At 41.0% G+C, this 27961-nt stretch overlaps 1 protein-coding gene across 4 annotated transcripts in view; it reads left to right on the top strand.

Annotated features, from left to right (window-relative positions):
- The window catches only part of LIMCH1 (LIM and calponin homology domains 1), a 177966-nt gene that overhangs the window by 126205 nt on the left and 23800 nt on the right, over window positions 1-27961 (top strand). For 3 of the 4 annotated variants that reach the window (XM_064652943.1, XM_064652945.1, XM_064652944.1), the window contains 11 exons: window positions 219-473; window positions 1784-2128; window positions 2819-3142; window positions 3708-3938; window positions 4920-5168; window positions 6150-6185; window positions 10551-10677; window positions 13396-13550; window positions 13735-14134; window positions 17410-17631; window positions 26964-27057. In XM_064652943.1, coding sequence (XP_064509013.1) covers window positions 219-473; window positions 1784-2128; window positions 2819-3142; window positions 3708-3938; window positions 4920-5168; window positions 6150-6185; window positions 10551-10677; window positions 13396-13550; window positions 13735-14134; window positions 17410-17631; window positions 26964-27057 — 2438 coding nt within the window. The remainder of the gene's footprint in view (window positions 1-218; window positions 474-1783; window positions 2129-2818; window positions 3143-3707; window positions 3939-4919; window positions 5169-6149; window positions 6186-10550; window positions 10678-13395; window positions 13551-13734; window positions 14135-17409; window positions 17632-26963; window positions 27058-27961) is intronic. The other variant, XM_064652946.1, reaches the window with a different exon arrangement.

The raw sequence follows: 27961 nt of genomic DNA, 5'->3' as shown, positions 1-27961 counted from the left end.
AAAGAAGTGGTCTCAGTAGTGCATGAGCGGGATAGCATAGATAAGAGGTTTGAACTTGAAACGATTCATTCCATGTTTACTTCCTAAAATTAATGTAAAACTAATATTATAAATTCAGTTTTATCTTCTTGTTCTCTGAACTTCTTCTTTTGACACTGATTTATAATTGCTCCCTCAAAATATCTTTTCTTACTGAACTGGAATGTGCATAAAATTAGAAGAAGACGGGTGCAATTGACATCAGTAGGGCAAGTAGTGACAAGCGAAGAGAACCCACTTCTGCAAAATGAGAAGACTGAATCAGAGAGGAAGCAGCAGGTGAAAGAGGCTGATACTGAGAAAGATGATTTGGCTAAACAGAAATCTCAAAGCACCCTTCCTCAGCTACAAGAAGATGGGATTTTTGTGAATGCCTCAATAACAAAAGCAGATGTGGAGACCTGGAAAAGATTGAAATTGTCAGTGGAGCCCAGGTACGGTTTCTGCTTGTGGACAGGATTGGCACTCTGAGAAGCATGTTTAGTTTGTCACAATCTGCTGTGTGTGCTTGTGGTTTTAAAGTTGAAGAATGCCTTGATGACAACCAGTCCTTCAAATCAGTTTTCAGGAGGAATCCAAAAATCTGTACAGGAATGCTATCTATCATGAAATGAAAATGTGTCCATCATTTAGAGCACTGTAGTAGTTTCACAGTCACTTTCCTGGTGGACACTCTTAATGCAATATCAGAAAAGTCCCTCTTGTCTTGTGGCTCAATCTGCTTTGAAGTTGAACAGCACAAAGGTCCAAGTGGCACCACTAATATAGTAGCACCACACTCCTAACCAAGCTGTCTTCAGGACTTGGGGCATTACACCTTGGGGTATTACCTGAGGATCTGCATCTCTTTGCGTACAGTTTTTGAGACATGAGCTGATACATCAGCATAGCATTGTGCTCCACTGCTGGGTAAATAGAAGCAGCACTGTTTCTCACTGCAGCAAGGCTTTTAGGAGCCTCATTGTATGGTGTATGTGTGCTCTTGTTGTAAACAAAACCTCTGCTAAGGGAGCCAGTATAACGCAGTTATTCTAAGCTATTTCCCCATGGAGATGGACTATAAGATAGACAGGTGATTTGTGACTCCAGTAAGAAAAGATAACAATTCCTAGCCTTCCTGTTTAGGTGCATGCCATTTTCCAATTAAAGGTGGCCATCTGTCCTGGTATTCTTCTAAGAATGTGGTTACTGTATGTAATTTTAACTCTAATACAATGAAAACTCAATCGTTCTTTCATCCTAATGATATTAGTAGTCTCTCCATTACTTTTGAGGTGATTTATTTAAATCAGGATTTAGTCCCCTTGCTTTAGGGTAAGTAAATTGCCCTTGCTAGTGCTCTCATGCCACTGTAAGTCCTCCATGCCAGAGTGAGTTCTGGTGCTGTGCAGTCATGTACAGTGCGTGACCTGGGTCTGTGTGAGCAGATAAGGGAACTCTGGCTTTTTAAGGTTTTTTAAGGCTTTTTTAAGCATGTACTAGAAGAAACTGAGTTTGGAATGGGCCATATGCTACATTCCTTGCCCTTAGGAAGAGCTTCTGTGGGTGCGCTCCCAGAGTTTCCCCCACAAGACTGCAGTATCTTTGGACTTTATCTGTCGTTTGGGCCTCAGTATGCCACAGCTGTTTGTACCTGGGTTTTTGAATTTTAAAATAAAACCCATCAAAACCTTAGAAGCATTTAATTTGTTTAGTTCTGAGGTTCTCATGTTGGGGGCATTCTTTTATTCCTCCTTATGACCAGTGAAGAAGATTTCAAATGTCCCAGCAACACTCTGCCGCCAACTGATACCACGGTGAAAGCAGTAGCCCATGATGATTTTGCTGTCCGCAAAGCCAAAGCAAACAAAAAAGCTGGTAGCCCCAAGCAGAAGTTTGTGCATTTTGGGCCAGTAACTGAGATTGATCAACAGAAATGGGACAGGCTTGTTATTGGCAGAGCTTCATCTAAAATTGGAACAGAAGAGGAAAGCAAGAAGGACTATGTAGAGAGTCACTCTGGTGTTGAAAACTCTCCTTCAGCCACTCTTGTCAGTCTTGGGTTTGCTGCACACAGCGATGAAGTATCTGAGCCAGAGAATGAGTCCAGGTATTTGGTGTGGCTTAGGAAGTGCTGCTGAGCTGGAAATGAGACCTGTTCTTGCCAGATGCTGATCTGCATGGGAGTGAACTGCAGCATAGACTTAAGAGCTGTTTATGTGCACAGCCTTGTTCAGAAGTCATCTGATGTCTTCACAGTACCTTAACCTGTTTAGGGTTGTGTAAAACAATGCTACAGAAAGGTCTTCCGAGCACTTGCTCAAAATTTCTGGTGGGCAGTGACATCCCTGGTATCTCAGAGTCCGAGCTATTGTTTGTGCTTTTTCTGCTGCTTGAGTTTTTGCTGGAATTCTGCCTGCTTTCAGCACATAAGGAATTTGTCGTTCAGCTTGGTGGCTTTGCTGATCTTCAAAAAAACCTTTTTTCAAACCCGATGGATTTACTTTCTTTTTGAAGAAGGTATATTGCTGCTCTGAGTTTCTGGCATTTATCCGGAGAAGAATTACAGCTCTGAGTCATTAACACATTAACAGATCTTATATTTCTTTGACTTTAATTACTTAGTTTGTGGCCGTAAAAAGAATTTTGAACGAATGCTTTTAGTAAGTAATTCATTCAGTTAATTTTGTGTGTTTATAAAAACATTTGCAAACTGAGTTGGAGGACTCCTTTTCTTACCTTTCATTTGACCTGAGAATGTTTTTTCTGTTCTCACCCCTCTTCTCATTCTGATCACTAGTGAGGTGGTCAAGTCAGGTATAGATGACTCTTGCAGGAGAATTGCATCAGCTGTACTGGCTTCTGACATCGTCTCTGAAAAACAAACCCCATGCAGTTTGAGCAAACAGCAAGAAAGCACTGAGGAAGAATGCCACAGGCATGTACCAGATATTGAGAGAGATGATATGCTGGTTAGAAGGATGGGAACTTTTCAGAGGCGTACCACTAGCTCTGTTCCCATATGTTGTCGTACTCTGTCAGTAGCTCCTCATGTGCTGCAGCAGCAGCAAAAGGAGACAGTAGCTCATGAGAAGGATTTGAAGACTCCGCAGGAAGGAGAAAGGTCAGAGAACAGAAGCAGATCCCTCTGAGCTTCATGCCTGGTTTGTGTGTGGTGTTAGCTTGGATCGGTCAGCAGTGTTGTTCCATTCTTCACGTGGCCTTTAAAGATGTGTTTTACTCATTCATCGTGGCATGTGTTCTGTTTTATGAAACTACTTGCAAGTATGTATTCTGTGAACATAAAACAGTCTATTTTCCTTCATAATATTTAAGTACTTCAGTTGTTAATTGCCGTTCAGCATGAAAACAGTCTTTCATCTTTTGGGGGGATTTCTTTTGCAATCCATGGTGCTTCGTCTAGGTTTTTATGCCAGCTTCTAAGTGACTAATTCATCTCATAGATTTTTATGCAATTCCCAACTTCTAACGAATCACCTAAGTAAGTGTGGGGTTCAGCATCGTTTCCTCTTGTTCTCACTCCCTGTGCTGTAGCTAAAGATGCCTAGTTTGCCTAGTTGTCCATCACTCAGCTTTGTTTTGAGTAACAGCACGCCACATTGCCTGAGCAGCCACTTGCTTAGAAGTGAGCATTATCATGGAACAGTGTCACTTGTCTCTCTGAGCAGTACTGTAACACGAGAAGAGAACCAAGAACAGCTTGAAATCCCTCAGCTGCAGAGCGATGGAACAGAAAACATGAAATTTCCAGACCCACAAAGAGATGACATGTTGGCTAGAAGAACTGGAGCTTTTCTAAAACAGCCTGGGCCCAATGTTAAGCAATTCCTTCCCATGCCATTTTCAAAGCATCAGAATAAGCAGGGCACAACTACAGAACTTGAGAAGAAAACGACGAGGTAAGAAAGTTGTGCTTTTCTCTGTCTCTTGTAGCTGTTTGTCAGGATCTCTGTGGGCTGTTTGTCAGGATCTCTTGATCTGGAAGGTTTGCTGGTGTCCAGCAGTGGTTTTCCATGCTTGCCCTCAGTTCTGTGCCATTTCTTTCTGCTCAGAAGGTGGCAATACAGAATTTCTGGCCCTTTTAGTAGAGCCCTGTAGAGACTCAGAGCAGAGCTCTACCAGATGCAAAATTCTAACAGTGTGTGGAAGCAGGTATACATAGCAATTACATTTGCACTACATTTGCAGAGGTTTCTGGTAAAATATGAGGTAGTCATTACAAATGTTTCCAGCTAGAAATAAGAGATGCTGGATGTAGTAGGTTAGATGCTTGTGAATGGCCTAAGTGGTGCCAGTTAGATTTCTGAACAGGAAACCTAGAGATCCCTCCTGATAATGCTCGGTGTTTTTCTAAGCACCTTTGTTCAGATATTTGAGGCTGTGTGGAGAAGCTGGCAGTTGAAGCCTCTGAACAGAGTTATCGTTGGATGGTTGAGCCACATGCAAACAAGAGTGGAAAGGTGTTTGCTCATCAGCCTCTTCAAAGTACACGAGAAGAAGGATATGCATGCACCTGGATGAAAAACTAGCATATGGCTCAACCAGGAGAAAAAACATGTCATCTGCTATAGAATTCAACAGTGGTTTGGTGTTGAAAAGACATTAAATCGAATCGCTTAATTAAAATATGGACTCAATACTTTAATCTTCTGCGGTGTCCCAGGCAGTTTATTTTCTGACTTCGAGGAATGTTATGAGTATTTGACTCTAATAAAATTGTGTTTTCTGCACCTGCCTCACCTAGTTTGTCACCTGTCAGCTATTTGGGTTTGTACGGGGGTTTTTTTGTTAACTTATGGTTATGCTTTTCATTATGTACGTGTGATTTTTCAAATGTTGCTTAATGCATCCCTTTGCACTGCCGCCTTTGGCTCACTCAGGCCTGAAAAATGTCCACAAGTCTGCATTAATGTCTCTGAAAAACCTGCAATACAACCGCCGCAAGAACAGCAGCAAGGGCAGGAAAAAGACAGTCTCCCTCCTACAGGACAAGATGAGATTGTTTGTACAGCCCAAGTGGGCGAAAATGGCCATAATGAAGTCCACCTTGGTCAAACGTCTAAGCTTCAGGAGGTTCCTGAGGAAAACAAGATGGAAACACTGTCATCCAAGGATGAGCATCTACAAATGTGAGCTTTCTGGTGTGAATCACGCCGTTTGTATTCCCCTGTGTGCACACTTCAGAATTCTGATTGTACATTGCCTGGTGTGTTTTCAGTCCAGACTAAAACACTGTATGACGGTAATACCTGTTTTAGAAACAAATAGAATGGTTGTGTAATGCGTTTCCTTCTGAATTTCTTTAAATATTTAATTGAAAGCTAAATGAAAGGAATATTTATTACAGTATAAATGTTGAATTGCAAAAAGAATTTATGAATAGGAGAGGCTAAAATGGACTCTGCTTACTAAGAGATGTTCATCCTGTTTCTCCATGGTTAGAAATGTTGCAGTGTTGACTTTTGAATGTGGTGTTCTTTTGTGATAAGTCCCAGATATAAATATATGGTTTGCACAGCTCTAAACAAGACCATCACTTTAGTGAATGACACTTGCTTTTGTATTACCAGTAACTTTTTTCAGCAACACCCCCCTACCCCAAGGGAAAAAAAAACCCAACCAACCAAGCAAACAAGCAGAACAAAAAACCCCAAAACCAATGAAAAGGAAAAGGAAATCATGTGACTCACTTTCTGACTGTAATAATTGTCTCCTTCATGCTTCAGTAATGGTGATTCTGAGCAATGCTTTGGAACGTAACCGTTACGTTTCATCTCCATTTATCACATGTATGGCACTTAATGTAACTGTTAATACGTTGTCTATTTTCAATAACTATTTTCTACACACATTTTAGGTATACTTCAGCAGATTTTTATAATGGGGGGCATTAGTATGGGTTTAGGGAGGGATGGGTGGTGTTCTCATGTAGTTTGACCTCCAGATGATCAGGTAAGTCTTGTTTGCTGAATACATAATCCCTGAACAGCATGGTTCTGTTTTGGTCAGATTTACTAGTGCAAGTGACAGTTGCACAAATTGTATGGGTCCAGTTGCAATTACTACTTAATGTGTTTATCCACGATCTAATTTTATATTTGGTCTTGTAGATTCGGCCCCAGAACTGCTGTGTCTGATGACGCAGAGTAAGTTGTCTTGTGTTCACAAGATTTTGTTTTAAACAACTTACACTGCATGCTCTCCCATCTTTCTACTAATTTAAAATGCAGTTGATGCCTCCTTATTATTTTGCAATGTTTTGGCAAATAAATTTTTCAGAACGCACTGAAAAATGGAATGTAATATGGCTTACTTTGCAGTTAAAAGTAATTTTTATATAAAGGCCCATAAAAACTAAGCATAATACTAATGTCCAGCTGTTGCTTGAAGTATTGTTTCTTCTTTTTTTATTTTCTCTTGGTTTTCTTCTGAATTTCCATTGCCTCTAATCAGCTACAGGTAAAGGGAGTTGGGTTGAATCTGGATGTTGAAGCAAAAAATGAAGTAAGATCAGGAAGGGGAAGAAAAAAAGAAATCCCAAAGCAAAATAAAATCTATTGTGATCTTCAGAATAATTACCAGAAAAATGCATATTTAGCTGATCCTTTATTCTCTTAAAAACTTTATATTGAATACCTTATAGGTTAGGTTTAATTTAGTAAGGTACTAAACTTCATTTTTAAGTGCTTCACCTCAATGTTTTACTTTTGACAGAAGTGACATTTATTACACTCAAAAGTTTTAACTGTGTGTGTATGCATGTAAACTGTAGTACAGAATAGTATGCAATGTCATTTAGAAAGTTCTGTGAAATTATTAGCTATTTTTACAAAGTGCTGGCATTTAGAAGCAAACAAATGTTTGAGAACTACCCAAGTAAAAATAATAAACTAATAAACCCACATAATAATGTCCGTAATATCCTTCTTCTGTTCACAGAAATGCACGTGACCTTCTCTGTCTCCCAGATTAAATCCCCAAATAGAAACAGCATAAAGAGCTGTGGGGGTTTTATCATGAGTATATAGGGGTTTTATCATGAGTATATGCAGAGACTCATATGTAATTTTTCACCCTTTTTTCTAATGATAATGCTTAGAATCATGAACTGAATGCTCTTTACAAGTTCTGTAATACCTTTATGCTGAGCAAAGCCTGTGTCCTCTGACCACAGAGTAAATATGAACATTTTCAAGCAGCAGAAATCTGTCCAATCAAATGAAGGGATGAGACAAACAAAGCAAAATAACACAGAAGTGTTATACTTAACAATGGGGACTTTCCTGCCATTTCAGAAAACCTACTTGTGTGATTGATTTTTTCATTTTTGCATGTCTGTATTAAATGCAAACATGAGAGAAGGTACATGGAGATGCCTTCAAAGGCATTGCAATGGGGTTGGTGGTATAATGGGAGAATAGAAAAGATTAATAATCATATTGCTTATTCCACATTGATTCTGATTTTGTTTTAAAGGGCAAAACAATAAATGTTCAAACCTCATTGTCATCCTTTCCAGATGTGCCACAGTTTACAGAGCAACTGTTTTCCTAAACTGTCTTTGAAGTTCTTATAAATGTGAGATTGTGTTTTTCCATCTGAAGACAAAGTACTTATGAAGAATCTAATAAAACTTGGCTCTCAAGTAGAAGAAATAAATTGAACTGACATTTAAAATACTTCCAAAATGTTTGTCAAGTCTCCATTGAAAACTGCAACTTGAATTCAGTCTTAGACTAGATGCACTTTATTCCAGCAGCAAAACTAGGAGCTGCAGTATTAGACTGACAAAGTTCCCTTACCTGATGAGAAGGACACTAGATGTTGTCATCAGCCCTTGTCTGTCTCAGGGTCCATAATAATCTAAATACTGAATTCCTTGAGAATTTTTTTATCCAACACTTGTTCAGACCTGATAAAAAAAATAAAAGGAATTGCTACATGATATCACTGACAAGAACAACTGTAATTTGTGAGAGTAAAGCAGTATAACTTTAAAATCCCAACATCTCAAAAATCTAGCTCTTCAAAATACACTGTTGGTCTGTACAGTGTTTTTTTCCAGATCATTGTTAGAATGTCAGGTCTGGTACACTGGTCAGCAGAAAGGCCTCTTGCTTCTAGGCAGAGTTTATATACAATCCCCAGAGCTGTGCAAATGGCAGAAAATTAATAAACTCTAATTTGGTGCAGTTACATCTTCCCTGTCTACTTGAGTGCTGTGTGCCTGATGGTCCAGCGCACAGTTAAAGGAAGGAGTTAATCTAGTTCTGTTCATACGGGTGTTAGTGATGATCTGGAGCCATTTGTAGTTTATACAAGAAAGAAATAGGATGAAATTATATGGGACTCATCATGAAAGTGTCTTTTGGCCAAAGCGTGGAGTTTTGGCCTCTCTGATTCTTTTCTAAGGATGAACTTGTCAGGCAGAGAAGCTGATGTAGACATTTCAGTTGGCCTTGTCCATGTACTCAGGAAAGTAGGTTGTTCTCCTTAATGGTTACTACATGTTGGTCAGAGCAGAGCACAGTGCTTTGAGAGGTGACTTCTTCGGATTGCTCTCTTGGGAAGATACTGTTGAGGCATGTTGGTGCAGAGTTGATGTTTGAACCAACCTGGTTGCTTGTCCATGGCAATGAAGGCCCAGCAGCGGGAGGTGACACCTGGAGTAGGAAGTGTATGTGGGGTCGTAGTGTATATTTTGACTCCTGGCCAAGGCTGAGGCCTTTTCCAGAGTACCTTTTTTATTGCATTGTTAATAGCCATAAAACCTTTTGCTGTCTCTGTGCACCCTGTGAGACCTGAATGAATTCAGGGAATGTATACTAGCCTTTCATTAGGACAGCTGGGGACTCCCGCTAGAAAATATTTTTATTCTTTCATCCCAAATGGCAGAGGGTGAGTACTCGTGCACTCTACTAGCACCAGTTGCCACCATTTAAGGTCTTATGTTTTCTTCTACTGCATGTGAATGAAAAATTCTCTGACACAAGGAAAAGGTACAGGAAAGGAGCTGCGCAACCAGTTTGACCCAGTAGGCACAAGGTGGCAAATACTGAACACTAAAGGCTTTTCTTAGTGTGAGTTTCAAAAGCTGGAATAAAACCTGTAAGGGTGACTTTATTGCAAGTTATGCATCTCCCAGCCTACCTCACCAAATATGAATACCTCCAAAATATGACTGATATTTAAATGTTCTTAGTAGGTGATATGCCTTTAGTTTTAAAAACAACAAAGCTACCCATCTCTTTAGATTCTGTTATTTAGGAGTGCTCCAATCCCATCCTGAACAATGCAATCCTTAAACTACCCACAGAAAAACCCAAATTAGTGTACTCCTCAGCACTCTGTTTAAAGGGTGAAGCACAGTAATACATTAACTTCACTGTTGATCCTTAAAGGCAATATTCTGTTCATTTATTAGTAAATACTTCCTGACTAGGATGGGATCTGTGCATGTCCTTTTCCATCCACTGTCCAGACCTTTCAAGTTTTCCCTTGAGAGTGGCATTCCCATCTTTGCTTGCCTGAATACAAATGTTGGCTCAAAAAATATATGCGTGGCTTTCCGTGTCTATTCACTTTGGTAACTGTGGACACAGTCACCTACAATTTTATCTTCATTGGGTGCTCCTCCTGCTAGTTGGCTCATTGGCTCACCTAAAGCTACAGGTGATCATTTGAGGACTGCTGTGAAATCACTTCATGTGGAACTGCATGGCTTTCTTTTAACTTTTTTTTGCTTTGAATGGCACAACTGAGGTCATTTTACTAATAATAGCTAGTAGTAAGCACATTACTTTTGTGTGAAGATCTTTATATAATACAAAGGGATGTATATCAAACCATAACCTTTTTTTTCCTTTAATTCTCCAAAGGTCAGGGACAGAAACAGAAAGAAACTTTTTTGTCCTGAACGTCATCTTTTCTTTGTTAGGTTAGCTGTACTGATGAGTTGGTGCTGATAGCATTGGATTTCTTTGAGGCAGGGAGGGGAGAAAGTACCATACAGTTTGAACTGTGTGTACTTCTCTGGGCAAGCTCTCCCTGGTTTTGCAGCAATAGCATTTAGCCAGCCATGCTCCCACTGACACACTCCTCAAGCCTCTCTTATTTTACATTGAAATGGAAACTTCTGTCTGTGTTGTTAATTGGAGGGGTCTTGAAAACTCACTGGGCACAGATCTTCAGGAAGTAAAATGTTCTGAATGATAGAATGATTTTAAAAAGAACTACTGATGGAAGTGTAACGTTAGTAACACTTAGTGAGAGACAAAGTTGCAGTCAACTAACAAAATCAAGAGAAAGTTGAAGATTATAATGCCTGAAGTACTATGTGGGAGCCACAAGAATGCTAACGGGTCTTTCTAGGGGACTGCTGCTTTTGGGAGCTTCATAACAGTGCACGTGGCTGATTCTGCTGTAGCACCCTCATGTGGCTTGAGCTCTTGCAATCTGAAGGAATATAAGCCTCCAAATAGCACTACACTTGTTGTTTTCCCTTTCTTTAGGAGTATGAGCATGTTTGACATGAGATGTGAAGAAGAAGCTGTGACTCAGCCTCATAGCAAAGCTCGCCATGAGAAACTGCAGAATATACACAACCAGCTGAAAGAGGACGAGACCAGATGGCAAGATGTGAGTATACAACATGGCAATGCTGGCAGGCACCGAGGACAACTTGCTAAATCTACAGTTGCTGTTTGGTGCTTCACATAATCGACAGTGCTTTTTTTTCCCTCAGTGTATTGTTGCTAAAAGCTTAGAAGTTCATAATTTGATATAAATTACAGAATGCGTCGTCTTCTGGTGCCTCTGCCTTTGCACCAGGTATTTTGCTTTTTTAAAAAAAGCTAATTAAACTTTGATTAGGTAAAAATGAAGGCAGAACAACTTCTGAGTGCTGCCTTCTCTAACTTTTCTAATTAGTAAATGTCTAAAGTGACAAAATACAAGACTAGGTAAGACAGTGAATAAATAGGTTGGACTTGTCTTTAATAAATTAGCATAGATACAGAAAATGCTAATGTTTTCCAACTTGTCCAAGCAAACCAATTACCCTTCCAGTTAGCTACACCCTGCCTGGGGGCTTTCCAAACCCTCTTCCCTTGATGCATTTCTGTAAGCTGTCTTGGCATTTGTTAAATTGGCAAGGACAGAAAATCATCATATGCAGGTAAGTTAGTATCAGGAGTTGTAGTTTCAATTCTGTTCATTCCTGAAGACTGATTTTACATGAGGTATTTTGGACATTTTTTTTAATTACAAAAAAACCCACAACAAAAAGCACATCACTTCAAGTATGGTAGTTCCCCATTACAAGGACAGCTACTGTGAAACACCTCAGAGAGGTTTTGGGTAGAAAATTCAAGGAAACGTGAAAAAAAAAAGTATATACAGCTAAGAAGTAACTTTTTGTAGTAGAACAACAAAGGACTTCGGTTGAAAAGTCTCTATGTGTGGGAAGCCATGGTTTCCCAGCAGAGATAAGAATGAGTCCAAAGGCATTCAAGAAGTTTGAGAACTTACTGTTGAATTGAAAATCGTCTGAGGTAAAGGGCCTAAGTATTCCAGGCCCTCAGCACCTTCTACACTGAACTAAAAGTTTTGAAGAGGTACTGAAAATGCCTTTATTGGAATGTCCTTGGCATGTTGAGGGCTTTATAGAGACAACAGCTCTTTCATGGTCTGATATTTTTATGTGCCTGTGATGTATATTTGCCAACAATTAACAGTTTCAGGGCTTTTTTTAATTATTGTTATTGTAAAGCACCAGGAGTGGAAAAGATAAGCATGTCTGGGTTTTAATTACAAAAAAAGGAGGAAGGGTTATGTTACAAAATTTCCTAATGAAAAACTAATTTTCAAACAATAGGCAATAGTGGGGGTAGCTGAATAAAGAAATGCTTTGGTGCTTCAATGAGAATAATTAGTAGCTGAGGAAAATGAAAGGCCTATGTTACATGAAGGGGATTATACACTGATATATAGGTCATGTGAAGAAATACTTTAATGAGCATTCCCTTAAGCGTAACATCAATAATGTGTGCTTTTAAGATAAATTAAAAGTGACAAGGTTTGTTCCTGGTTTTAATAAAATAAGTTGTGCTTGCAGTACCTTCTGCTGTTTACCAATAAAAGTGCAATTAAAGTATTTGGAAAACCATGTAATTAAATAGCCTTTGAATTGGGTATGTATACTGAATATCTGTGTTTTACTAAACCCAGAATTTTTTAGAGTGTATGAAATATAATCTGTATAGTAATTTCCTGATGTTGTACAGTTAATGACAATGTGCCCGTACAGTTTTCTACAAAGTTATTTTTCTTTGCAGGAGTGCTGCAGTGGTTATTTTTTACATGTAAAACTTTGTTCCTTTAATAGTTGGCTGCAAAGTAATTTTATAGCTTAGGAGACTTCTTTACTGTAATACTTGTACTATGAAGAAGATCTTGCTCCTATACCTTCCAGGATTTGTGAATTCATAACCGAAGCAGGATGCAAGACATAGGGGCCCATAACAGATATTTGCCATGACTCTCTGGTTTAGTGTCAGGCTAGTTTTTCAGCCTGATCAGAGTCAGTCAATCTACTGCACAATTTCAGGCAGGCAGGTTCCAAAAAGCGTAAGTTTGTTACTTCAACAAGGACCTCTCTCTATAGCTGAATACAGAGCATAGGCTTTTTGCTCTGTCGCAGGTGTGAGCCACTTGGGTCGCTAACCTGTGTTGCTTACATTTGGATCCAAAATATTGCAGAGTGCCCATGAGGAAGAATTTAAATTTGGATGCTGCACTGGATTTTTCTATCAAAAAACCTCATCATGGGTCAACCATGCTTGCATGTAGCTGACTGATAGCATGGACACAGTACAGAACTATCAGCTCTCCAAGGCAGACTATCAGTGCCATTGTAGCTCATGGTGAAACAACATCCATTCTTCCAATGACACCTGCCTCCCATATATCTGATTATTAAAATTCTTCACCAAACATAATTTTTCTACTTAATGTTCTTGGGGGATTGGCTTTTGTCCCTGATGTTGGCACAAGTGAAAATGAGTGCCCTGACTTTTCCTTTTAGGCCAAATTTCCTGCCAGAAATAAAGTAAATCAGTGAAGCTATGAAATCCTTACTGGATCCTGCTATTCGGAGAAAAATCAGTCAGGCAACATTTTCATTTTATGATGTAGTCTCCTTTTCTCATTAAGATAAACATTGATGCTTGCACGTGGTGAGAGCCTGGTCCACAGCAAGAACAAGCATTGCAAAGTGGCTGGTTGGGTTCATTGTTGTCTGGGACCAGTTTTTAGCTATTTGAGGTTCTGCATTCAGGTGCCTTCCTTCTCTCACAGGACCTGGCTCGGTGGAAGAGTCGTCGAAGGAGTGCTTCACAGGATTTGATAAAAAAGGAAGCTGAGAGAAAGAAAATGGAAAGATTATTGTCTGGAGACGGAACGAACGAGCGCAGAAAAAGCATCAAAACCTACCGAGAAATTGTGGAAGAGAAGTATGTTGTTTTACTGAGGTGTAGTGGTATGTCTCAAAATACCATGTGCTCCATAGGTAACTGTGGGCAGCTGTGCCTGCAGGCCTGAGGGAGGGAGGGAAGGATGTTGTTGGAGCAGAGGAAATAGGTGTGATTTTCAGTGTTAATTTTAATGCAATGGTCTCTTGTGTTGTCTCCCTTGCAGAGAGAGAAGAGAGCGGGAGCTTCATGAGGCATACAAGAATGCAAAGACACAGGAGGAGGCTGAGAGCATCCTCCAGCAGTACATTGAAAGATTCACTATCAGTGAAGCTGTCCTTGAGCGTTTGCAGATGCCAAAAATTCTGGAAAGAAGCCATTCAGTGGAGCCAAATTCCCCACTGAAAGACCCAAATCCTCTGAGATATTTAAGGCAACAGTCACTTCCTGCTCCAAAATTCACTGCCACCATTGAAGCAACCATTGTTCCCACCACTGAACTAGAGCCCAGTGGTTCGACGGGATGCACATCTCCCAGCAAAAGCACCCCCAAGGCTGTGCCTATGTTGACACCCAAGCCTTACTCACAACCCAAAAATACACAGGAAGTTTTAAAGAACTTTAAGGTAAAGAACTTTAAGGTAGGATACATCACACTCCCCCAAGTCAATCAGGAGGCAGAGATCCTAATTAAATAATCTGAACATATGAATGTTTATTGTAATTAAGTGGAAAAGAGTTGCAGCACTCCGATGTTATAAAACTCAGCTTCGTGCTCTGTGCTGCCTGGTTCAGTGATCTCTTCTTGGTTACCAGTCTGCTTAGAAACTTGACCTGTTCGGACTGCACTGGTCATTTTTCCTCAGGCTTAATTTGGTTGGGGAAAGGAGGACTTCAAGAAAAAAGCAAGCCATTTCCTCAGATTTTGTAAAAGAGTATGTGGTCATGTTTTTTGTTTTTAAACAACATGTAAGGGGCGGGGAGTGTGGAGGCCCTGAGTTTTGAAGCAAGATCTGAACTGACTTTTGCGTCAGGGATCTGATTTTTGCCATGCCCATACAAGCCTGTCCCATTCAACCGAGTCATAAGCCTTGGGAACATTGAAGTATGCCTGTATTCAGTGCAAAGTGTCCCTACTCCTGCACAGTCAAGAGCCAGCTTCCCACAGATATTCTCTGTCTTAAACATGCTTCTCACGAGGGATGAATGAGGAGAGCTGCTTCACTGGTGTAAAGAGAGGGTTTAGGTTGTCCATGCAGGTTTAGGGAAACAGATTGATATTGGGGCAGCAGAGTAACTGGAGACTGATGGTGAGAGAAGGGGAGTGGCTGCCCTGAATTTCTAGAACTGTGCTAAAATTATGGGAATAAAAGAAGTGAGAACTTGAATGAAAGCAGGGCTGCTGGGAATAAGGAGCCAGCTATGAGATTTGTGGGAGAAGAGGATAGGAGAAGAAACTGAAGCCAGGATATGGAATGTGAGGAGCGTATCTTTGGACTGGGTGGTTGTGGAGAATTGGAGTAAGATACTGAACCAATGATGGAGAAAGCAGAAAACTGTGTTAGAGAGAACAGACCAGAATAAGTCAAGTTTGAAAATGTCTGCTGTTCACAGTGCCTGTACCAGAACTGGAGTTTACCCAAGTCTCGTTGGGTAGCCATGTTGTGAGCAGCATATAGGCATGGGTGCCCCCAGCCTGTAGAATTTGGATTCCCTTGCTGATACTTTGCTAGTGATATTCAAGGATCCCTGAAGCCCAGTAGCATTGCTACCATGTATATTCAGGTTGCTTACTTTTTAAAAAATAAGTCAGCTTTTTATAGATAGTGAAAAAAATGTGTTGTGGTGTCTGTCCCACCTCTTGTGGAAACCACACCCCACCCCCACCATGTTTCCCAGTTGAAGTGTGAAACTGGTAATTCCTGTTTCTCCTATACCTCAGTTGGTATGCCCCTAGAGTTTACCTTTTAGACATCAGTGAATCTTGAATCTTTGGGTTTTTTCTGATCCCTGACACTTTTTTCCTCAGAACACGAAGATATGTGTGTGTATCACTGTCACGTTATTGCATATATAATTCACATAAGTTGGGAGAAACTAATCCACTGATGCTTCTACCCCCACCAACTACCACTAAAAATCTGTCTGGAGCTTGTTCACATGATGTGGAAGAATGTGATTTGTCTCAGTAGGAATTACTCCCTGGCACATATAGCTGTAGCATTATTTTCCCTTGAAACACTAGTCTGTCGATAATTCTTGGCTCTGGTGACAATGTGTTGACTTCCTCCAGATCAGAGGGAAGGAGTATGTTTGTTTAACTCTGCAGCCAGGGCATCTGTCCTGATCATTCAAACGTTTGGTTTTCCTCCTTAATATAAATAAAGAAATGTCTTAGTCTAAACAGAGACACTGAAATGGATGGTGTGGCCTGCCAGTGTTTTCCTGGCTCTTTTATTTCTGTGATCTTTCATAACCTACCTCTCTAGTAGATAATCCAGCACACAGTCCCAGAAGACTTGGGGCTCAGTATCTGCTCACTCTTGTGTTTGGAAATAAACCCTAAGAGAGGTACTATGTTAAGTGAATGATAGCAATGAGGAAAGGGAGGGAACCTTTTCATCTGAAAAACAGTCAGAAGGGGCACAACAGCTTGTGGAGCTGATTGCGCAAGGTGCTACTGCCTTCACCTCCTCACACATCTGGCAGAACTGAGGATGCCCATCAGCATGGAGATGGCCCCTTAGTTAATCATGCTCATTGAGAACAGGCCTCTGGATGCATATGTACAAGAAGTCAATGGGAGGAGTGCGCCCTCAGCTTGGTACTGATGGTATATACCAAGTTGGAGTGCCACTCTTGAGGTATCCAAGCTGTTTACTCAATAAGTAGGGAAGGATTGCTGTGCACAGAGTAACAAAGCCCTCCTCACAAGACTATAAACATCTGTGCTGTAGCTAGGTAGGAGCAGTGTGGTGGTACTGATACCTGGTCCACTCCTGGTCTCTCTCCACCTGGGTCCTCTTACAGTGAATGGCCAGTGAGTTCTTTGTAGCAAGACTTTTTTCCTGTATACTTCTACAAACAGCCCTCTAAACTGAAGGAATTCTTTACATGCCACCTCCATTCAGGAATTACGAAGTATTAAAGTCTGAGAAGAAACTGTATTACTGCAGAGGAAGAAGCGAAAGCATATTTTGTATTTTCTTCCTTGCTTAAGAGTTCCTTAGTGAGAATATATGACCACCAAGGAGCTAACTTGACCCTGAAAAAAAAGGTGGTTAAACTCCTTCTGTGCTCTCCTTTTCGAGGAGGTTGCCCAAAGTCAATTTATTTTATCACCTCATGGAGAGGGTGGAATGCCCAGTTTCATTTGTTGGTGCTTTGTTTCCCTATTGTGAACAATAAAGAAACAAGTGGATAAACTCTGCTACTCCTGACCCTTCAAAGTTCACACGACAGTGCTTCAGAAAGCACGGTCTACTAATACTGTGATGAGGTCATTGGGGTACAGAAGCAGTTCATTAGCATAACCTGCTTGCATGAAGCAATGCAAAGCCCAGCAGTTTTGTCTACATTTAACATAAAACTTTCGATTTTTGGAAAAAATCCTTTGATCTGTGCACACAAAGGGTGTCTGTATGTTTCTGGGAGAATGGAATGTGGAAAACCAGGAAATCCAGAAAAATTATTACTTTGTTCCTGTATTTTGTTTATGACCCCCCTAGGGTCATAGGGTCGTCTTCTGTTTTGGCCCATGGAATGAAATGTGTGCTTAGCTCCCTCCTTCACTGATAACACAGACTGTATTAATGATTATAATATCATGTTGATGTCCTAATTTCCTAAAATCCTTTTAATGCTAATTGCCTCAGCATATTTATTTAACTGTGTTCTGCAGGTAGATGGAAAAGTCAGCATGAATGGAGAAAATGTCAACGGCACAGAAGAGAAGGATAAAGAGTGTTCAACAGTAATATTTACTCCTTCGCCAAGCAGATCTCTGAAATTTGATGGAGTAGCCAGAGGGGACAGGCCCCCAGTAGAGTTGAAGAAGGACCCCCCAAGTGTTGAGCTCAGTTTACAGAGGCCTGCCACTCAGAGTGTGCACAAAGAGCCAACAGTAAGACCAACACGAACAAACCAGCCTTACTTTCTTTGCCAGTTTTCTGTCTCATGATGTATTTAATCACGAACTAATGATACCCGAGTGCTTATGTTTGCCTTATTTCAAGAGGGTGTGCCCAGATCAGGAAAAAAAACAAAAACCAAAATCCTTTGTAAATTAAAGGCTTCTTCCTTTTGTATGTGGGTAGAGAAATAGGAGGGTAAAATTCAAAACATTTTTTGCAGCCAGCTTTTCTTCTTTTTTTCTTTTTTTTGGGGGGGACATCATTCAGCTGATAAACATGCTTTAAATGTCCTAGGCCAGGGAGAAATTGATTTAGTGTCCCAGCCATTGTGCAGGTTTATTCCACACTTCTCCAAATGTAAGCTGATTAGATCAGCAACATGACTGGACTGTGTGAACCATTATAATTAGTCTCAGTTTTCAATTTTCAAAGAAGAGGATGTGGATGTGCTGGCAGTTTTGAACATTTGGTTTTCATTCCCCTCTCAGAAATATTAGAAAAGCGGATAAGCTATGGAAATGCTCAGAGGGGCCAACGTGCTTCTTAACTGCCTTATCAGAGAAACAAATTAATTTTACCTTTTCATCTTTCTCTCCCCCTCTTCCCCAGAGAAAAAGGCAGGAGTAAAACTAGAGCATATCACAGCAGGCATCTAGATGCTACAAAACTGTAATGAAAGTAGATAGTAAAAACAAAACAAGAAATAAGGGCAGGATTGCAAATAAAACATTTAAAAGGGTTGCAAACAACTGACAGGAGAGGGAATTCTCACCATGTTTTTCTGTGTAACAACAAAGAGAATTGGAGATGTGGTGAGAGTTGGAGTATGATAATTTTTTTCTTTCATCTCAGATTTCATCCAAGCATTGGCCAAATGGATAACAGGGAGCAGACAGGGGTCTGTCCTGGCACGTGATGGTTCATTCATGAGAAAGGGTTTGTGTCTTACTCCCCTGCTTAATGCCAGTCTCTAGCAACGGGCAACCAAACCATGGAGCCTGCAGCAATCACGGGAACTGGGGTGTGCTGTGAACACAGACTTGATCCTGTGAAAGGGAACTGGTATAGAGTCAAAAGTGAATGATTTGCAGGGAAGGCAGAGTTGGGGCTGCCCCTTTCAGAACAATTTGTCTGTGAGGGAAAAGCCAGGTAAGCATTGCATGTTATATGGAAAAGCAGATAATGGGAGTATTTGGAGAATAGAGAAGAACCTCAGCTTGCTGAAGATTAGAAGCACAATGACAATCAGAAAAGTAGCCAGTTGAAAGTGCTACTGTCTCCTTTTTTAGGATTTCCAGGCCTAATTAGAGTTATGAGGAAATTCAGCAACAGGAGCCACTGTTAGTTCTTGAGTGTACTCATATCTGCTTGGTGTTACCTCATCCTTTCTACAGCTTTGAGGACGATAAGGCCAGTTGAACACAGATTTTTTTATGTCTGATTTCTGCTTCCAGTTCTTAGCCCTGGCAATGAGTTTTCTTCCTCAGATTCCTTGTGAGTCTTGACATTTGCAAAATAGCTCCTGGTTTGTAAGCTTGAGTGCACTTAATGATGAAGCCTTCAAGAGAGAATGAGTGTGCACTCAAATGGTGCTATTGACAAAGTGTCTCTGCTCTAACTACAGATTTTATATCATTAGCTTCATGATTCCATCAATAATGTGACTGGGTAGTGCACGTCATTATAATTACTCCTGGTGCTTCATCTTCAAGCAAAGGTATGTGTGTTAAGCATGTCCAGGACAGAGCAAGGACAGCAGACTGCTTTCAGGGGGATCTTCCATGGGAAAACAAGTTGGAATGCACTGAGCATGATGAGGGAAAGGAGGAGACCTGTGACAGGAGACTTGCCCAGCCTAAAATAAGATTTCAGGTTTTGTTCCTTCTAGATGTTTACTTCTCTTTGCCCAGATGCTTCTTGTTAATTTTCCAGGTCTCAATGCCTCAGACTAAGGCATGGGCAGTAATTTAGCTGTTGAGCATATAGTAGGGCCCTGATTTGTGGATGGAAAGGCCTTAGATGTCAGGTTACAGAGATGAGGTATGGGACTGGTGCTTGGCTTCTTCACTGTGTATGTTGGGACACAGACCAGCACTGCTATAGGCAACTTGATATAGATGTGATTGGTCTGGGCCCTTATCTGCAAGAGTCGGGCAGCTACACTGGACTCACTTCACTCAGCCTTCTCCCTGTGCCAATTTTACTTCAGTCTTTCGACAACACAACGTCAGCCTCATCTGCAGAGCCTGAAATGCTAAACTCCTCTCTGAAGGTATAATCCCTCCTAGGAAGATTTGGAATCCAAATTAGTAAAGATCTTCGTGGGCTTGTCCCACTCCCCGTAAAACATGACCTCTTGCTGGGTAGAATGCTGGATCTAGCTGTCACTGTCAGCCCTCCAGAAGGGAAGAAGAGGTTTGGTTTTGTCCCCACCAGTGGGGCTTCCAAACTACACATTCCTAGAAGGAAAAGCCTTCTGAAAGCCTCCACTGTATCACCTCCCACAAGGAGAAAACAAGGGTATAGTTTTTGTCTGATGCTTAACCCTTCTGAATTTTTAGAAGAGGAGGAGAAGACAACAGAAAAGGCATAGAAAAGCAGCTGAGATGAAGAAGAACAGCTGCCTGGAGTGGAAGAAATTACTGAAGTTCTTTTGTCTTGAGAAAACTTTTACAAATGAAGCATGTTTTCAAAGCCATTTCGAAACTTGCTTTCACTACATTTATTTGTATACTTTATTGATGTAGTGCTTGTTAGCTGTGTCCTTCCCAGGCTTTGAATAAGATTCACAGGCAGTAATTCCTGTTAAGAGATGCTGATTCAGGATTTGATTTTTCCCCTCTAGTTGCTCGTAGATTTGGTTTAGTTTTGTGTTTTATTAATTCATTTTCTGCCCCAAGTTTATTTCATGAAACATATATTCCTCTTCATATATACCTTACCTTTGGGCCTCCTGTCCTCCCCTTCTGATTCCCTTCCTGTTTTTACATGTGCCTTCCTCCTCCTCCATCCGTCTTAGGGCTGCTCCTCTGCTGTTTCAGTTCATTTGTTAAATGGACTAGTTTCTGTCTTCTCTCTGCCTGGCAGGCTTCCCTTTGAAGCTCTGTAGTCCTGCTTTAAATCTGTCTGGCTGCCCTCAGGCGCTGTCTGCAATGGGGGAAGATGCTGTGCAACTGTACTTCAGCAGCTTTTTTGGCCTGAAGTTTAGTCAAGTTGCACCACTTAAAACACTAATACTGTTGAGGTTTTTGAGGAGCTAGGGAAGTGCAGGAATCATTTCCTATGGGAGAGACCTCAGTGTCACTTGTCTTTTTTGACAATCTATATGCAAATCAAATAATGTTTGGCAATCAGAGACTGATTGGGAAATATATATTCATCCTGCCTAAATCTACTATGAAATGAAATGCAAAAAACTGCAAGAGGTGGGCAGGATAGTAAAGAAAAATATTATCAGGAAACTATAGTTGTATCTGTAGTTTATAGGTAGAGTATTATGTATAAGTAGTGTATTGGGAATTTTACGAGAGACTTACTTTTACTTAAAGTAGCTTATGAAATTTTGCCAGTGATTCAAGGCTAGAAGGATAAAGCTGGCCTACAAACAGGATGAGAATATTCCACTGGTGTTTGTGGAGCGATGTAATGCTAAGAGGGGTAGTAGGTAAAGCACACCTCTCTTAATGCAGTTTTTAAAACTGGGACCAAGGCCTAAAGACTGATCAGTCAGTGGCAATGCCAGCAATAACATGAGAATCATCTGCTCGTCCTGTCGGCCACTTAGGTTGTGTTTTCTTTCCATTATACAGAACAGTAATGCACATTACAAACACTGAGAAGTTCTGTCCTCTAGCTCTTTGAATCAGAAGTTGGCAAAGTAACTCTTTTGTTTTAAAACAATATTTGTGCAGATTTTAGTGTAGGGAGATTAATTTGTCACCAAGTAACATCACTTTATTTTATCCAATCTTATAAAAAGAGCATTTAGAAATTATTGGCTTGTTATAGCTCTAATTATAACTTTACTCTGATCAACCAAAAAATAGTAAATATAGGCAGCAGTTTAAATAAAGATCAGGGTGAGGTGGTGATGGTGGGGAGATAGCTTTCTTTTAATTTTTCTCTAGCTAGCTTAAACTTGTCCATTTCTACTCACTGCATGCTTGGCAAAAAATAAACTTTTTTTTCTATATCCACGTAACACTCTCCTTCATCTTCAAAAATCCACTGATTGAACTGAGATTAAAGTACAAGCTTTCTTGTGGTTGAGGATTGTTGGCCGAGCCACAGGAGAGCAGGGCTGATTTGTGCAGATCTGGTAAGACAAGTCTTTGTTTTTTGATTCGTTGCAAGAAACACTCGTAGAGTTAGTATGCCTGTTCCAGATTGACAGTTTTGCCTTGAACCACACATAAAAAGGTGTATGGAGGGCTGGACTACCTGAAGGGAAAAAGGTTTAGGATGAGAAGTGAGAGCAGCAAAGCTTCAAAGCAGCTAGAAGGGAACTCTGCTCAGTGTTTGGTTATGAATATAACATGCCTGTCTCCTGTCCACCAGACAGCCATGCCCTTTTCAGTGTCTGTGAGTGACAGGAGCTTATTTTACATCCCAGTTGAGCATTAATAACTGTAATGACTATCAGGAATACTTCACACTATTTCTTGCAACATTTTCAAGGCTTCTCTGTCAGTTACTGATTACCCTGATCTTTGGTTGTAATAGATGGCCTGAGTATAGCATTATATAGCTGGCAGATGGCTTAACCTGTCAAAGCAGTGTTCTGACTGTAGTAATATACTAACATAGGATGCAAGAAACTTAGTGGTGGCAACCCAAAGTCATGCCGCCATTACTACTCACAACAACTGAAAACACTAATTTGGTGAGGAAATCATCGTATGAAAATTTTAAAGTCAATGATATGTGTAGAATTCGAATCACAGAAGTTTAAAAGATGTATCAGGCAATTTTTACATGTGGCTATTGATACCACAACCAATTTCATTCCTAAATGATTTTACAGAATTTAAATTGTAGTTCTAACCTGCTTCTTCCTGATATCTCTGCATTCTCACTCTTTCCAGACAACTTACTTTGTCATGTTTTCATAGCAAATACAGTAACAATATTTCACGTGTTTTTGTGTGCAAGCAGTGTTAACTGAGCTATGTTTCAATTTAATTTGCAATAAGGGCTAATAAAGTTCTACTATAACTTCCTTTGGAGTTTGTATTCTTGTAGAAGTTGTGATATTATGTGTGTTAGGTGTTCCGGGTACTGTATTTTTAGGGTTTTATAAGGGTGTATGATTCTGCCACAACAGTGGGCAATATGGCTATTTCTGGCTTGGATGATCTTAATTAAAGAAATACTTGGACTGATATCCTAGTTTATGTGGTAAAAATCCTATCTGTCACAGGCTGAACTAATTTATTTTCATCCCTAATACGTGTTTGGTAACACTGTATGTGCAGCTGTGCTTGTGTCTTTGTTAAATGGATACCTTGTTTAGCAGAACCCAGGTGTTGCTTTGTCCTCTGTTACTGATCTGCTCATAACCATAACTGCAACCATGATTTTTAATTTCCCATCATTGACTAAGGCTTCTAAATTGTAAATGGCAAAGCTACCAGGAAACTCCCGGGTAGCTAGATGCACAGGGTACTGAAAACACTGATCCAAGTAGACAGCAATCTCCAGTTTTCAGGGGTTAATAGGACAGAGTCTTCACGCCAGCCTGGATCAGTGAGCAGACATAATCACAGCCCCTACGCACCAAGGTTTTTCCTACTTCCCTTGAAGGCTTCATTGCCTGTGGTGGTGGACAAGCAGGTGTTGTATGACCTTCCCTCAGAGGCACCTGCAGCAGAGCCAAGGTGTGGAATTGCTCTGCCACCCTGCAGAGTGAGAGCTCTGCCCACACAAACACATATGGCTGCAGCAGAGAGGTGCTGAGAGGCCATGTGAGGCCTTCATCCCAAAGTATGAGAGCTCATCTGTATTACCTCAGAAACATCACTCAGCAGGTTTTCCAGTTTTTCAGTGTCCACATCAAAATATGATCCCCTTAGGTATAATAAAATGCTTGTATGTGTTTTTTTCATGTTCAGTGATAACATCATTATTTATTTACAAAATATTTATGAAATGTGAAGGGTGATAGTCTGTGGTAGTAAAGATATTTTATGAACTGTATGAGCACAAGAAAGTGTATCATATACCTGTGGATAAAATACTAGATAACATTACATTAACTTGGTATTATAAATAGAGTTAGATTTAGTGGAAATGAGAGAGTTCCCCAGTGAAGTTGACTTAAATTTTTTATAAATTACTTACTAATCAGTTTTATATTTTTAGCTGTATGTCACTAGCGTTTAATTGCTTACCAGAGGGAGGAGGAGGAGTCAAGTCTCGTGAGCAGGAACAGAACTTCTGCAGCATGCCATTGTAAAAATCCATTTTCCTGCAGCAAGTAGTTGCTCTTTCTTTTTTCTAAAAATAACATTTATGTCGATGCCTCATTCAACCTCCTGGATATAGGTTATGGGTAGATTTAGTTATTACACTTTTGCAGGATAGCTACATGACAGCACTGTGTTTAGGTTCATGAGGTGATTCTAGGCCCAGAGGTGACAAAAGTGCATCATGTCTGTGCATCATGCATCATCTCAGTATTCACTGAGCATTTTAACCCCGCTGAGAGGCCAGTGTGGCTGTGCTCTTTCTCCAGCCCTAGCTGACATCAGCAGTTGCCCTTCTTGAGTGTATGTAACACTTTAACACTTTTTCTGTTGGCCTGTGGTTATTACCGTTTATGGCTTTAAAGCCTCCAAGGTTGAAATTAAAGATGAATTTCTTTATTTATTTTAATTTTTCAATTTGGACAGTTGCTTTTTGAGAGTGGAGGGGGAATTCCACTGTTTCACAAAAAATAATAACAATCTAAACATTAATAATTGAAATTTGCAACAATTTCTTTGGAAGGGCACAAGGTTTGCAGCAGTAGGTTTGGAGCCTCTTGCTTTTCCAGGTGAAATCTACCTTGTTTAGAGCAAATCCTGAGCTCTCAGTAATAGCCATTTGTTTACGTTTAACAAAGTTTTATAGGTTTTAGAATGATATAGAATAATTCAAGTTGTACGTCTCTAGCTGAGTCTACTGCTCAAAGCAGGATCAGGCATGAGATCAGAACAGGTCGCTAAGGGCTTGATCATTTGAGTCTTGAAAATCTCTGAGGGCAGAGATGGCATGACCTATTCTGGCCAGCCTGTTACACTGGCCTGGCTGTCCTCATGCAGAAAAAAAATACTTGTTTCTGCCTTGAGCAAGGTTGGGAAGAATTTCCAGTAGCCTCTCCGCTGGCTGCTGTTGTACCTGGAGCCAGAGGCTGAGGCTGAAGGAGAACTTTTGTTTAGTTGCAGTAGTGTTCTGCTGGGGCTTTCATTGTGAAAGCTCTCAGTGAAACACAGGCTGGTATCAAGATGGGCTGGGGGAAAGCAAGGTGGGTTATATGAGAGAAAAGAGCAACTAGATGGCAAGAAGCAAACCTCTGGGGCACAAGACTTGCAGTCTTTGGAGCATTTCTCTGAGGCCTGTGTTTTAGCCTGTGCCTCATCTCCAGTGACTGTCCCTCTTTGGAGTGTGGGCAACATGGAGGGAGAGGTCTGTGCCTTGTTTGCTCTTGGTGTAGATGCATTCACAGATGGACATGGTGGAGAGGAGATCCTGAAACTTCCATGTTATCTTTTTGGAGACTGTATTTCTCTATCTGCCTCATCCAGTTTGAGAACAGCTTTTAGACAAGTGGGGGATGTGTCTCCATGTCTTGCCTGGGGCAGAGGGCGAGGGTGGGCAGAGGTGAGGGTGTGTTGGAAAGCACCAGACAGTGGGGAGGATGGCAGGCAGCCAGCTCCAGCAAGTGCTGGATGAGACATGCTGCTGCTTCTAGAGACTCCTGGCTGTGATGTGGTGCCTGTCCTACTGAGAGGTGGCAGCACAGCCCTTGGCAGCGTCAGGCTCCTTTTGTTTCCTAGCACTGCTGAATTCCTGCTGGGCTTGACCAGGTTGCTGGCCCTGGCCCCACACCAGTCCTCACCATTTCCTTGCAGGGCATCTTCGCAGACGTGTTCTCTGCCCCTCTTCGAAGCATGTCCCCCTCCAGAGAGAAGGAGAGGCAGGGATTCGTAAGCTCTGCCTGCAGCAAAATTCTCTGGAGCTTTGTGGTGTGTCCACAGGTATTGCCATCCTGTTGGCACTGCCAGATGTTCCCAGTGACTGAGCTGTGAGAGGCCAGGTCTGCTTTTCATGGGGCATGTTTGGATAAGGAGCCACAGGCTCATGTGGGCCTGCAGGGATAGGAAACAGGATCTGTGCAGATGGTGGAAGTCTGATTCCTGCCTGCAGAAAAGAGAAAATTTCATCTGATTTCCTCCTTTGCATCTATTAATAAGATGAAGTGGTGGAAGGAGGACAGGAAAGAGAGTCTACAACAGACTACTTCTGAAATATGTTACTTTTTATTTCTAAAAGCAGTCTTTTTTTATTTTCCTCTGTTGAATGTGCCATTTTCTAGATCTTCTTGGTGTTAGAAGCACTGGGAAGTGGCTGATCACTTTGCTGCAGATTTTTCTTTATTTGCCTGCTGGAAAAGTGGATGTATGGTGGAAGCTGCTGAATAGATCAGCTGAAGTGTTACCCTTGTTTTGACAGTGTGGTTTTAACTCTGTAACAACCCTGCCCCAGGTCAGGAAGCTTGCTTTTCAAAGGCATTTGAATTATTGGCTTGACATGGTCTCACCATATTTTTTCATTCCTCTCTTAGTAGTGTTTCAAGTATTGCATTACCTTTAATACCAGCTCTGGCTTTTCCCTTCAGATAACAGATTGTTTAGACAACCGTGAAATAGAGGAAGTATTTAATTACTTTGCCACTTTTCAAACCCTAGTATGTGCTATGTATTCACTAATGCATACATTTTTGTGTTACTCTGGAAGAGGAAACTGGGGGTGAAATGTATGCTTATCTCCAGCTAACACAATCCAAGATACACTACAATTTTAAAAGCTTGTAGGAGCTATTCCAAACCAACCACATTAATGACTGATGATGAGTGATTTGAAAAGGAGATTAAAGCCCAGTGATTCAACACCCGACTGGCACATACTGCTCTGAAACATACTCCTCAGTGCCCTGCTGAGCTACAAACTGATCTGGTTAGAACGCACTACAAAGCAGAGCAGCAAGCACTGCCTTGAGGAATTAGCACATGCTTTTATTTCCACTGCACTTACTCTATTTGTGCTGTGTTCCTCTCTCCAGGCCTCCCCGGTGGAAGCGGATGGAGCTGCCAGCCCACAGGCCGAGCCCAGCCCCGACGGTACAGCCCCTGCTTGCCCGGTGTGCCCGTCCCCAGGTGGGTCTGCTGCAGATGTCAGAAATCTCGACATAAAATGAAATTGCATGCAGTCAGAGCAGTCATTCACTGCAGCAACCTCCCAAGGGATGTGGTAGAGTCCCCATGGCAGGAGTTTTTTTGGGTGCGGCTGGGCAGGGTGCTAGACAATCTCCTCTAGGATCCCTTTCCCTTGAAAGGTGGGAGTAGATGGTCTGTCAAGGCCCCTTCCAGCCTGGGCTGGATGACAGGCCCCTGTCATTCTGTGGTTGAAATGACACACCTGACTGCACAATACTCAGGGTGCAAGTTGCCCGCTTTGCTATTTGTGCAAGTGAAAAGCTGGTGCCACAGTGTGCTGTAACTAGAAAGCAGCACGGGTAGAAGCTATCAGTCAGGAATAGCTCCTGTTTAACACCTCCCTCCCCACCCCAAGACATTAAGAAATGGAGAAAAAGAGTAGGAAGGGGCACTTCAGTTGTCATAGGGGCTTTAAATGGACAGTATTGTGGAAACTCAGAGTTTTCTGCTTTAAAGCCTTTATGCATGATTCCTAATCTGGAGAAAGGAATTTTCTGGTAGAATTTTAATCTGTTTTCCTCAAAAGTGTGTTTCTGAAACATTTTCTTTGAGTATGCACTTTATCTACTGTCTGCTACCATACTAAGTTCATGGTCTTTTTTTTTTTTGGTTCATTTTTTAAAATGGGTCTATCAAAGTTCAGCTTGGCATGGGTAAGTAAAAAGTACTATATCAAGTATGTATTTAAATGAGATCTCTGGCTGTAATTGTTATGTAGGCATAATGCTCCTGTTTGTTGAGGATAAATGTGACTTAAACGATTGAGCTTTGCCTGTGAACACTGATGAAGTACCATTCCCCAAAGATTAACAAGGGCTCATTCTCCTGTTAGGAAGGGCTCATT

This window comes from Pseudopipra pipra, chromosome 4, assembly GCF_036250125.1.
Source record: "Pseudopipra pipra isolate bDixPip1 chromosome 4, bDixPip1.hap1, whole genome shotgun sequence".
In the NCBI taxonomy this organism is placed as follows: domain Eukaryota; kingdom Metazoa; phylum Chordata; class Aves; order Passeriformes; family Pipridae; genus Pseudopipra; species Pseudopipra pipra.
Note: the sequence above shows the minus strand (reverse complement) of the source record. Positions and strands in the feature narration are given on the sequence as shown.